General features: G+C 36.8%; 1 protein-coding gene across 2 annotated transcripts; it reads right to left on the bottom strand.

Moving 5' to 3' along the window:
• Positions 1–1,733: 1,733 nt before the first annotated feature.
• Positions 1,734–7,243, bottom strand: LOC137936612 (lysine-specific demethylase JMJ30-like). Of its 2 annotated transcripts, XM_068781396.1 has the most exons (6): positions 6,673–7,243; positions 5,593–5,802; positions 5,245–5,379; positions 5,002–5,145; positions 3,196–3,288; positions 1,734–2,108 (listed from the first exon to the last, which is right to left on the bottom strand). In XM_068781396.1, exons 1-6 carry the CDS (start codon positions 7,150–7,152, stop codon positions 1,926–1,928), a joined length of 1,245 nt encoding a protein of 414 aa, XP_068637497.1. In that variant the 5' UTR covers positions 7,153–7,243; the 3' UTR covers positions 1,734–1,925. The 2 variants fall into 2 exon arrangements, with proteins under 2 accessions (XP_068637497.1, XP_068637498.1); XM_068781397.1 differs by lacking the exon at positions 3,196–3,288.
• Between the last annotated feature and the right edge of the window lie 4,225 nt (positions 7,244–11,468).

Raw genomic sequence — 11,468 nt, 5'->3', positions numbered from 1 at the left:
CAGGAAAATCAGCATCAAAGTATCCTATTAAGTCTATGGCTAAAGTATTTGACTGAAAAAACTAATGGTAGGTGTTCTAAGAAATACAAAAAGATTCTATTTACATCCACTAGGTCTGATGCTCTAGGACTATATCAAAATCTAGCATGTATGCAAAACATGATGACCGATCTACTAGCAACGAAGTAAAGTAGATACCCTATCATATTCCTATATAATTTTTTATTCTATAGGTCTATTTGAGTCTAATTTTAAAGATGTACTCCAGGGTGTGCTAATCAATTTTTAAGCTTTCTATATTGAATTTCTTAAATAATCCTTTTGTGTACTTGAACTGATTTATGAAAATTTAGTTAGAAGTACTTGAAGTCCAAGGAAAATGTGAGTTCACTTATCAAACTCATCTCAAATTCAATCGTCATAACTTTAGAAAATTCATCACATAAGGAGGTGTTAATAGAGCCTAAAATAATACCATCTGCATAAATTTGGACAATAATCAAATTTTGGTCACGACTCTTAGTGAATAAAGTTGTATCCATACTAATGCTCTAATTGCCATTTTGTTCAAGGAATTCAGTAAGTCTCTCATACTGAGTTTTAGGAGCATACTTCAAACCACATAAAGTTTTGTGCAATTTATATACATGGTTTGGCATGCTAATATCTTCAAAGGCTTTGGGTTGTTATACGTAGATTTATTCTTGTATGTACCCCTTTAAGAATACACTTTTAACATCCATATGGTACAATTTTCTATTCTAGCTATGGGTGCAAAATCTATCCCTTCTTCTTGGTTATAACCCTTGGCAAATACTCTAGCTTTATTTCTCAAAATCTTTTTTGACTCATCGGTTTTTTCCTAAAAACCCATTATGTACCAATGACTTGTTGGCTTTGGGGTCTAGGCACTAGAGTCCAAATTTGATTTTCTTTTAATTAGATGGACTTCTTCTTGCATTGCCATTATTCAAAATCATTTTTTTCAACCTTAACAAAGTTTTTGGGTGTTATTTGATAAACAAATGCACTATTTGCCATGTATTCATGAGTTATTCTTCTAGTTCCTGTGTTACCCATTGTGTCACCAATAATTTTTTCCAAGGGTGATCAACCACGAACTTGTAGTTCTTAGTCACTTTAGGTAGTTCTTCTTAGTTATCCAAATTTTGAGGGTGCTCCTCATGATTTGGGTCTTGAGATTTAGATCCCTTTGATGATTCAAGAGGATTTTTTCTCTTCATCATCTGATATTGGTGTTGGTGTTATATTTGGTGAGTCTAACTAGTCAAATTCAACATGTATCCACTCCTCAACTCTTTTATAAATTATCTAGAGGATTTTTATAAACAGTAGCGACTGCAAACAATTGAGCCCCAATTTGAAATGCTCCAATTGATACGAAAGGACCAAAGCAAAGTGGTGTGTTATTGCATTTTCCAGGAAATGTTAGAAATATGTTTTCTGGAACTTTAGCCCCTTTCCTTTCCTTTAAGGATAGGTTTTCAATTTGAGAAACCAAAAAATCTTTGGGTGCCCTCCCCTCTTCAGCAGCAAGAACAAGTGCTCCCTCCTCTTGCAGGTAGAAGCAAAAAAATTTCTATGATTCCCTAAAAATCATACTAATTGGTATTAGGGAAATATTATAATATTTTAGACAGTTTTTAAAATAAAGCTATATTATAATAATATAACCAAGAAACAAAGACCTGCAAGGAGTTTAACAACATAAATGAGCTCTTCTTGATGGTATATTAAAACATTTTAAATCAGTGTTATCTACATGACAAAATAATCATTTTTTTAAGATAATGCAACATTGTATTTTAACAACAATGGTTTCCAAAATGATGGAACCCAAGTTATTACTATTTGCTTTCTATTTTACCTTGAGAATAATTAATAAACAATTGGGTATTTTGACATCAGGAAGGTGTGCTGCCTTCAGTCCACCAGAAGCTGACAGAGAAACTGATAGACAGTGATCTCACATAATGCCACCATTTGGGAGGAATGTAAAGCATTTCCCCTTCCTCCAAGATACAGTCAAAAAAATCCAGGTTCAGCACTCTAGGGAATTCCTTTTCATCCAAATTATCCAAGTCCACCTAAAATAATAAATTTCTTAGTCATTAGCTCGGAAGCGTCAATACGGGCTTTAGATTAAAAACAAATAAAAAGTAGAAAAGAAGGCTTGAAAGTTCATAATAAACAAAAGATTCAAACAGAAATTTTTATTTTACAAGCACCTAGACCATCCTTTTGGACGGGAGGCTGTCCTAAATTGAAAAAAAATTGCTTAAAAATATATATATATATATAATAGATATAACTAAATATAAATTAGATACATAAGGTTAGGGTTGATTGAAGATAATAAAGATTTTAATATTTGTCTAAATACTCAACTCTAAATGACAATAAGAAAAAAATTTAGAACTAACATTTCAGGAAAAAAAACAAAGAACAAAAATTCTGGATAGTTTAAATGCTTGTTCTCAAGTAAGCCTCCAAGTCTACATGGCACTTGAGACAAAATTCAAGAATTACACTGAGGTTGATTCCCTAAGAATCCAAGGAAAATGAGTAAACACCAAAAAAAGTTTCTGGAAAAAGGCGATGATTATAATATGTTGTGGTGACCAGTCATGTCCGATGGACAGGATGCAATTATATAAAAAGTAAAATTTTGTTTTAAACAGATAAAAATGAATTTGTATAGACATACATTGTTTAGATACATTGTCATCCTAGTTTGAACTTAAGCCACAGCAGCAGCCAAACACAATCAATGTGGCTGGTGTTTTGACCAAAAAAAATTGCAAATTAAAGATCGGTCGTGGGCTTGATGATCAATTGGTCCAGGGTGCCCCCGGAGGCAAATTCACTAGCTGACCAACATGCTAGAATGGGCTATTCCCAGCAGGACATTGTGATAAATTTTAGCTCTGATTGTATTTCTTAGTTTCCCTGCTTTCAATGATGTTTGGGAGGCTCTCATGGCCGCTTCTTATTCTCTGTTCCGTTACTTAATAAAGTTGCACATTCTCAAAAAAAAACTAGGATTAACATGCTTCGAAAAGAGAGAGCAAGGGACTTTAGATGTCTTAGATGAGAAGTCTAGTAATCAAAACTTGTTTTTTAGATCATCTAGTAATCAAACCTTGATACTGTTTCAAGAGAGGAATCACCTACCTGACTAGAATTGCTCAGCATAGACTCGGGGTAAGGGTGCAATTCCTCAGATATTGAAGCGGGATAAAGCCTTATATATTTTCTGCCAACAACCTGAGACCATGGCATAGGGAACCAGAAAGATAAAAATGTAGGACTACATTACATAGTCATACATCTACAAATAAAAGAGGCCTCTTAAATCTTCAAATAAAAGAAGCATGATTAGAATATATGATTAAGTAATGGCCGGCAAAAAAAAGAGCAGCAACCGTCCAGTTCAAACATTAGTAGGCACGGAAAAGAGCACCATGTGGAGAAATATTATCTGCCAAGTATGAAATTCTCAGTGGTGTCAGCCTCCCCCCCTCCCCCTCTCTCTCTTTCTCTCTCAAGGCTGGATATATGTAACTGCTAACCTGGAAACTTTTAAGCCATAGATTAGACATGGAGTTAGATCAGGTGCTGATATTAATTTCTGGGCTGATACCTGACTCACAAACGGGCCATTAATGGGTGCTTACCCGTCCATCTATAGACTGGGTTGTGACCCCCTTATAACTGGATTGCTTCTGCATTGTGATTTCACCAGAGAAGTATGGAACTATTTCTATGCAAGATTTGGCATTTACTTCTATTTGCCTGCTACACTTTTGAACTTTTTGACAGACTATTTCAACCTTCCTATACTGAGGATGGTCATCTTCTATGAAGAATAACTATGGCTGCAGCAACTTGGAGTCTCTGGTTAGAGAGAAATGATTACACCTTTGCTGGCAAATCTTGTTTTCTGGGTGGAGTGATTGAAAAAACAATTCACCTAGTCCTCTTTTTTATATCGCTGATAAAGAAATTTGATGAGCTTCCATGCACAGTAGTGAAGGAGAACAAGAAAAGTTTGGCTGGCTGTAGCATTCATCAGCAACAGCATACAGTAGCTTGGTAAAGGTCATTTTTTATGGCAGCTCCTGGCATGACCTGGGACTTGCTAGTTCTAGTGGAGGGGCCACAGTTGTAAGAATTATTTCCTATTCTGGACCTCCTGGAGAGTCAGACACCCGCAGAAATATAGGGATGCCAGTATGGAGTACAGATTTACACTCAATACTTTTCTTCCCGTCATAGTTGAGGGTGATTCTGAATCTGTCATATCTTGGGGCAGGGGAAACCCCGAACCCCCTTTGGATATATGATCAACAGTTCCTCCAAATTTTTTATGCTGCTGCCCCCTCACCAGTGAATGGACACATGAGATCAGACCCACTGACACAGTTGCTGACCAGTATGTAAAGGATGGAAACAATCTTTAACATCTTGTTCTGAACTCATATATGTGATTGGTGTTGTACATTGGGACCTTTCCCCCCCTTTTTCTTTCTAATAATTCTTTCCATCCTTTTAAAAAAATGACAAAAATGTCAGCACGCAAAATTGAGAGCGTATTTGGTAGCAAAAAAAAATATTTTATTTGGCTAAATAGCTGGTTATATGCAATTGGTTGGGTGATTACAGGAGGGGATGTAATCTTGGCCGATAAAAGCTACAAACTTGATGAATTGAATATTTTCTACCTAACAAGCCAAAGACAACATGTAGCAGCAGATATCACACCAAGTTCTTGACATGTTTAGATTTACCTCTAGCTATGTTTTACAGCTCTTTTCTGTAGTTATCAGAAAAGTTGAAATAATAACTCCATGGTCTGTACCTTGAGAAGCCAGACACATGTACCCATTACCTAAGTAGGCTAAACATCAATCAATAGCATAGGAAACTTCAGAAGCAACACATAACAATAGTTTTCAACCACAATAAAATTTGAAGCACCTGAGCAAAGAGATTGTGGTGTGGATCATGGTGCAGCGGAGTGATGGTCCCTGCTGGGCCAAACCATGCATTAAGAGGCTGGAGCTCACCACCACCAGCAAAACAGTAGTCAGGAACAAAGATATCCTTGCGTAAATCTTGGATCTGCCTTGTCAAAATGAAAACATAGAACGTAAGTAAAAAGCTTAAATCCCTTAACATGCTTGTGATTTTATGACTTCCAGATCAAGCAAAGAGATGGACCTGATCAAATAAAGGATGCTGAGCAAGATAAGTTGGACCAGACAAGTAGCATTCGGTCGCTTGAATCCTCTCAAGAAACTGAGAGAAGGTAATGAGCTCTTGTTTCCAATTTGCTGATAGGTAGTTCTTTCCAACCTGCAGAACATTAGAACTTTTGGACATTTCAGTTTAAATATAAAAGTACAAGAGTTCAATTGTCATCCACAAATAAGAAAATTTATGGATGTTAACTTTCAAAATGCAGAAGACTCTATTTCAAAAAAAAAAAAGAAAATGCAGAAGACAAATTTTTGACTAACATGATGAGAACAACAAAACAGTGTTGACAAGCTATGAGGGAGGAATCACCTCAACAGGGACTGTCCGATCACCTGCAACCCTTCTGAGGTATTCAAGATCTTTCCACTTAGTAAGTGCTGGCCAGTGGAACATGCAATCACTAATTATAACTGGGCGGCCTGCTAAGAAATAATCACTCAAGAACCTCTCCAATGACAGAGAAGACTTCCTCTCGATCATTTGATTGGACAGGGACTTGCTTGGCAGAATTTGAAGCATCTACAAGATAAAGAAATTACACGAGCACAATACAATTATTGGTTTCTCTGTACAACATATAACAAGCAAGACATTAGTAGGCTAAATTAATCTATACCATGCAATAATCTCCAGTACAGTGATGAGAGACAAGAAACTGTTGAACACCCAGTAACACTTGTACTATAGAGATCCTCCTAAAACAAAAAACGGTCCTGTATAAGAGCATGAGCGCTTGAAATCTTGAGCATCTCCAAAACCCACAAGCAAATTGGGTATTGGGACACTCTCATTATCAGCAGTAAGCAATTAGATGAGTACATGTCTCAAATATCTCCTTTTGTAGTTCTGTTGGGATATTTGCTCTTCGCTTGGAACCAGGATGAAGCACACCAAGAGAGTTCACTTTTGCCAAGCATAAAGAGATTTTCAGCCTCTTCTTTCCCCATTTTTCACTTAAGATGCGTTTTTCCTGTTTTATTTTTCCTTGACACAAAACAATTAATATCGCTTCTTCTTCAACACCTGCATGCCCACACTTTGAATCTTCTTTATTTGCATATCATCATGAAAATATTTTACTAAACAACTTTTGCAAGATGAAAAAATGCACCAAAAAACAGAGAAATACAGAAGGGAGTTAGCATAGAAACATGCAATGTATCTAAGCAAGCATAATGATCCATTGAGCATGTAAGAAGAAAAACAACTATAAATGCAAATTCGGACAGAAATTATATTATATTAAACAAAAAAACTTAGAACATAGTTGCAAACCTCCGGTGAAAACCCAATTGTTAATAGAACTTCCATTCAGAATTGAGAAAAAACTACAAATTATAAGAATAAATACTCCAGATAAAAGGCTTCGAAGGGAAAAATTAACTTCACCTTAGCCTCCTCAGAATCCTCAAATTCTGCGAGACGGGTTCGCCATCTTCGTGCCACCCCCTCTTCATCGAACTCCGCTGAATCCCCTGAAGACAAAAGAATCTTCTCAATAGCTGCATCCAAGTCCTTCCTCAGCAACATCCCTCCCATAATAAGCCCCATGTCGAGAACCCTTAGGGCCTCGCGGTACTCTCCGGCTCCATGGTGGAAGGCAGCTACCAAGAGGCAAGCCATGGAGTAGGCGTCACGCCAAACCGGCAGGACGGAGTGCCACGGACCCGAGTGGAGCTGCTCCCAGGCCATCTCCCGCGCGGCCTCTGCGGCGCGGGAGTCGCCGGCGGCGGCCAGCGCGGCGACGTTCACATAGGCGAAGCCGCCTTCTGCCGAGATTCTCTTCAGGAGATCGGATCGCTCGGCTTGTAGGGTTGGAGAGGAGAGAAGCGGGGCCGGCGATGGTACCTCGCTCTGAAGACTTTTCATGGCTCATTCGGCAGATTCGCTATCATGGCAAGCTCGAAAGGTTCAGGGTTGAATGCATCAATGGACAAGTAAAAGAAGGAGGTGGCGGCGTGGCTGCTGCTCGCTTACTCAGCGGAGAAAAATAGACCTATCAGTGAGCTTTTTTACTCGTTTTTTCTGGCTGTGCTGGCATGGAAGTGTGCTTTTTCCACAAGACGAGTCTTATCGGGTCGTCCACACGTGAGACAAACTATACCCCACTTGTCACCCCAAAACTTGGACTTTTTCGTAGTGGCTGTTTTTTTAGTTATAATTAGATTAATGTTGACTATTGCATTATTTTTCTGGTTGATTTGTATAAGGTTTCTATTTGACCTGATGCAATACCCATCCCTAGGAACGAGTAGTAACCTACCCCTTATCACTTTTTTTCATTACTCATTGTTATCCATAATTGTAAGGTTAGGCGTCTCTATACCATGTATTATATATCAAGACCTTTAAAATTTGGCAGGTATTCTGTTAAATCCTATGAAGAACAAACCTTTGAATATAAAATCTTTAATATACTAGAAATTGGGACATTTTCATTTTCAAATTGTAACATCTTTAATATTCAAATTGTGTATTTATCATCATTGAATATAAAAATTTGTAAAATTATCTTTTTTTATTAGATTGAGGACAAGGAGAAATGAGAAGTTTTTAGAGGAGGAGAACCTCTGTTGTTTTTGGGGCCCTCTCCCTTTAATTTTTTATTTGTTATTGACATAGGGGAGAGAGAAGTGAAGGGGATTGTCTCCCACTCCTAATCACTTTTGGGGCATATAAAATTTAATTTACCGTGATTTCCACCAGTACTTTAGATATTGACTCTTGCATTATTTTTTTTATGATAATAAAACTCAATTGAGCTAATAACTTACAAATTTAGTATTTCAGATATTTAACCTTCAAGAGCTTCTCGTGATCTAAAACTTCAAAACCAATATGAATACCTCAAACACAAAATGAATAACATCTCTTGAAGAAATACCCATGAGAAAAAAATCAAGTCGAAGACTCGAGTTCAAGCTTCAATAGATAAACATTTAAAACTTAGTCAATTTATGTAAGATAGTATTTTATCTCCTATTTCTTAAGTACTTATGAATATTGTTGTTTCAGCATTTAATTTGCATATAGAAATGTTTAAAATCATTATACATATCACTTAAAAATATGTTAAAACACTTTGAGAGAAATTTCCATGCTTTATAAATATATACATTTTATCTAGCATTGGAACGATCGATCAGTCACTGACTATGATTGATCATCCAAAAAATGTGCAGACTAGAAATATTAAGCATGATCGATGAACCATAACTAATTGATCGATCATAGCTGTCCAGACTAGCTGAATTGATATGGAATGATCGATCATCCCTCTAGATTGATTGATCAGTCAAAATCTTACCGAAAAGGGACTTCAAATATGACCAATCAAATGAAATACACATACTTGTATTATACAACTAGAGGGAATCTTGATTGAACAATCAAGCACTGGCAATGATCAATCAACTTAACTTTTTTTGGAGCACAATAATATATTAATCAATCAGTCCATCGATCAATAAGTCACTGTCTGACAGAAAAGTAGACTTTATAATCAATTGATCAATTAGTCACTTACCAGTGATTGATCAATCAACGGTCTAATTTTTGCCAACAGGTTAATAATGGCTAGCTTGAGTTGGGGAACCTATGAATACCCCACCAAATCGTGAATAAACAAAAACATGAGAATTTATTAGCATATATTAAATCCACAAAAGTTTTATCTTACAAGTTCCCTTTCAAAAGTGCTTTAGAGAGAAAGAGAATGGTCCTACCTTGGAAAACCCTTCATATATTTCAATCATCCTTCTATGTATAACATTACAAACTCCTTGATCATTCTACAATATGCTACAAATGAGAAGGAAGTATGAAATCTCTCAAGGAGAAGTATCTCTCCAAGTAAGGGTGTTAAACTTTCCCTTTCTTCTATGTATACGTGACAAGTTCATCTAGAACTTGACAATCTATATAGAAAGGCCTAACTAGAGATAGAATCTTGCAACAATCTCTTAGGGAGATTGGGTTTATGTGTTCTTTTTTAGAACATCCATTACCTCATGGAGAAAGAGGAATAATGCACATTGGAGAGAAAATAGGAGGAAGAATAAGGTAAGTACTTGTGTCCAAACCCTCCCCCTAGAACTCTATTAATAGATGAATAAAAGTATAATATTACAATTATGCCCTTCACCCTAGAATATTGAAAAAAAAAAAACTTAGAGTAATTACATTAGTGCTATCTTTACGAGATGATTTCTTATTTACCATCACGCCACCACTCTTGGATGTGTGGGCCTTATTTGGTCATGTGGGCTTGAACCCATCTTCTAACACTCCCTCTCAAATTGGGGGTGAGAGAACATCATAAACACCCAACTTGTTGCAAATGGTGGATATGATTTGGTGAGTGAATAGCTTTGTGATGATATCTACAACTTATCCTTGTGATGAGGAATGTTTGAAGGATATGTCGGTTTGGAATTACCCAGTATAAAATGAAAAATGGCAGTCCACCTCAATTACACTATATCTTCTAATACTCTCCTTCAAATTGGCGATCTCTTTGTTCTTTACTAAGAGACCTAACTTGCATAATACATAGTGAGAGAAAAAAAAAACACTCCTAGCCATATAACAAAGCTCCGTACTCCAGTCAAAATGGTCATAGTTTGAAATACTCTCCGCTCAATTTCAAAAGCGAAAAAGTAGCCCAACTGGAGGGCACAACAAAGAGACTATTCACTTTCTAAGGATAGCTAAAAAAACATCTCTTGGGTGAAAAAGACTTGACTCAAGCTGGATGTTGGGCACACTCCTATACTTTTTAGGTAGTGGGTATATAGGTATTACTTTGAAGTGATTTTAACATATAATAAGATGCAATAATAAGCTCTTCCATCTTGGTGTCCCAAGTATGAGTATGAACTGCGCATCGACTCTCAAATGGTAGAAATGGTGATAAAATATAAGTCGAACAAAATATAGTGATAATAATCACTAAAGTGGGTAGTGCCTATTATTCACAAGACGACGATAAAAAACCCACGGGTACCAATAAAAAGTATTAAAGGACTTAAAACACCCATATATATACAAGGACCATCAAAGCAATACTCCAAAAAATGTTTGCCCAAAGGGGTAAGTGAGAGTCAAATAAAGGATGGTAAAAGAAAGGTTATCAAAATTGGGAGGGGGGGAGGGGGGTAATGAGAATAAAAGGAAGATAAAATATTGGGGTCACCATGTGCTTTATTCAAATCTTCATAAAAATAACCACTGTTGACAATAGTCAGCAACTGAGGAGTCCTTCAATAATATTTTATCAGCCAAAGAGACACAACAACAGTAGCGAATATGGACCAATGTCCAAATAACAAGTACCAAATAATAAAAATCCTTAATAAAGATACATGAAATAATCTGTCGCGAGTCTATCCTTGAATAAAAATAATATGCACTAAATAATACGTCCAAGGTAACAATCAAGCCAGAGCCAAGGGACCTAGTCAAACTGAGGTAAGCAACCGGGTTGAGCTGAGTCAAGTATCAGACTAATATAGTCGAGTCACGAGAGGAATCGATAGAGTACTCGGGACTCAGACCAGTATTACAGAGGCAATGAGCAAGTGGATTGAGTTGGGTTGACTCAAACCAAGTTGACTGGACTCTCTGGGTTAACCCAAGCAGAACAAAATCAGCCTGGTCACCAGTTTGCTAGGTTAACCTGGTAGATTAAACACTCGCTCGTAGAACCATACTTGATAGATTACACCATACCTGGTAATAACAACACCTCTCTTCTCTCCCAATGAGTAGTTATTCACGACAAAGATAATGGAGCAACTCGGGTCTTAATCGGTTTTGGAAACAGTAATTCGAGTAGATTGAGAGCAATGAACTTTATAGTAATCAGATCGTGATTGACACCCAAGGTGAGAGCAACCAGCAAGCAGATAACTTGGTAGATACCAAAGATATATTTCTAGAAATAATGAAGATACCAATTGGAGTGCTAGCCGCTTATTCAAAAAATAAGATCTCAATCTCTGTTGAGTTTATTTCTTCAGTGAGTTGGATGACAACAGTAATAGCTGAACCAATACTCATAGAATCACTTCCAGGATTTAGAGACAGTAGTGATGATGGCGATCAATTAGTGAGCAATGGTAGACCAGTCAACACAACAGTGATGAACCAACTCAGTATGTCTAGAAATAAACCATCGACAAAGA

The sequence above is a fragment of the Aristolochia californica genome, unplaced genomic scaffold (genome assembly GCF_029961685.1).
Source record: "Aristolochia californica isolate CCGP_79_NKW_82.1479 unplaced genomic scaffold, dmAriCali1.0.hap1 SCAF_7, whole genome shotgun sequence".
Classification (NCBI taxonomy): domain Eukaryota; kingdom Viridiplantae; phylum Streptophyta; class Magnoliopsida; order Piperales; family Aristolochiaceae; genus Aristolochia; species Aristolochia californica.
The sequence above is the reverse complement of the archived record's forward strand: the minus strand, read 5'-3'. Positions and strand labels throughout refer to the sequence as shown.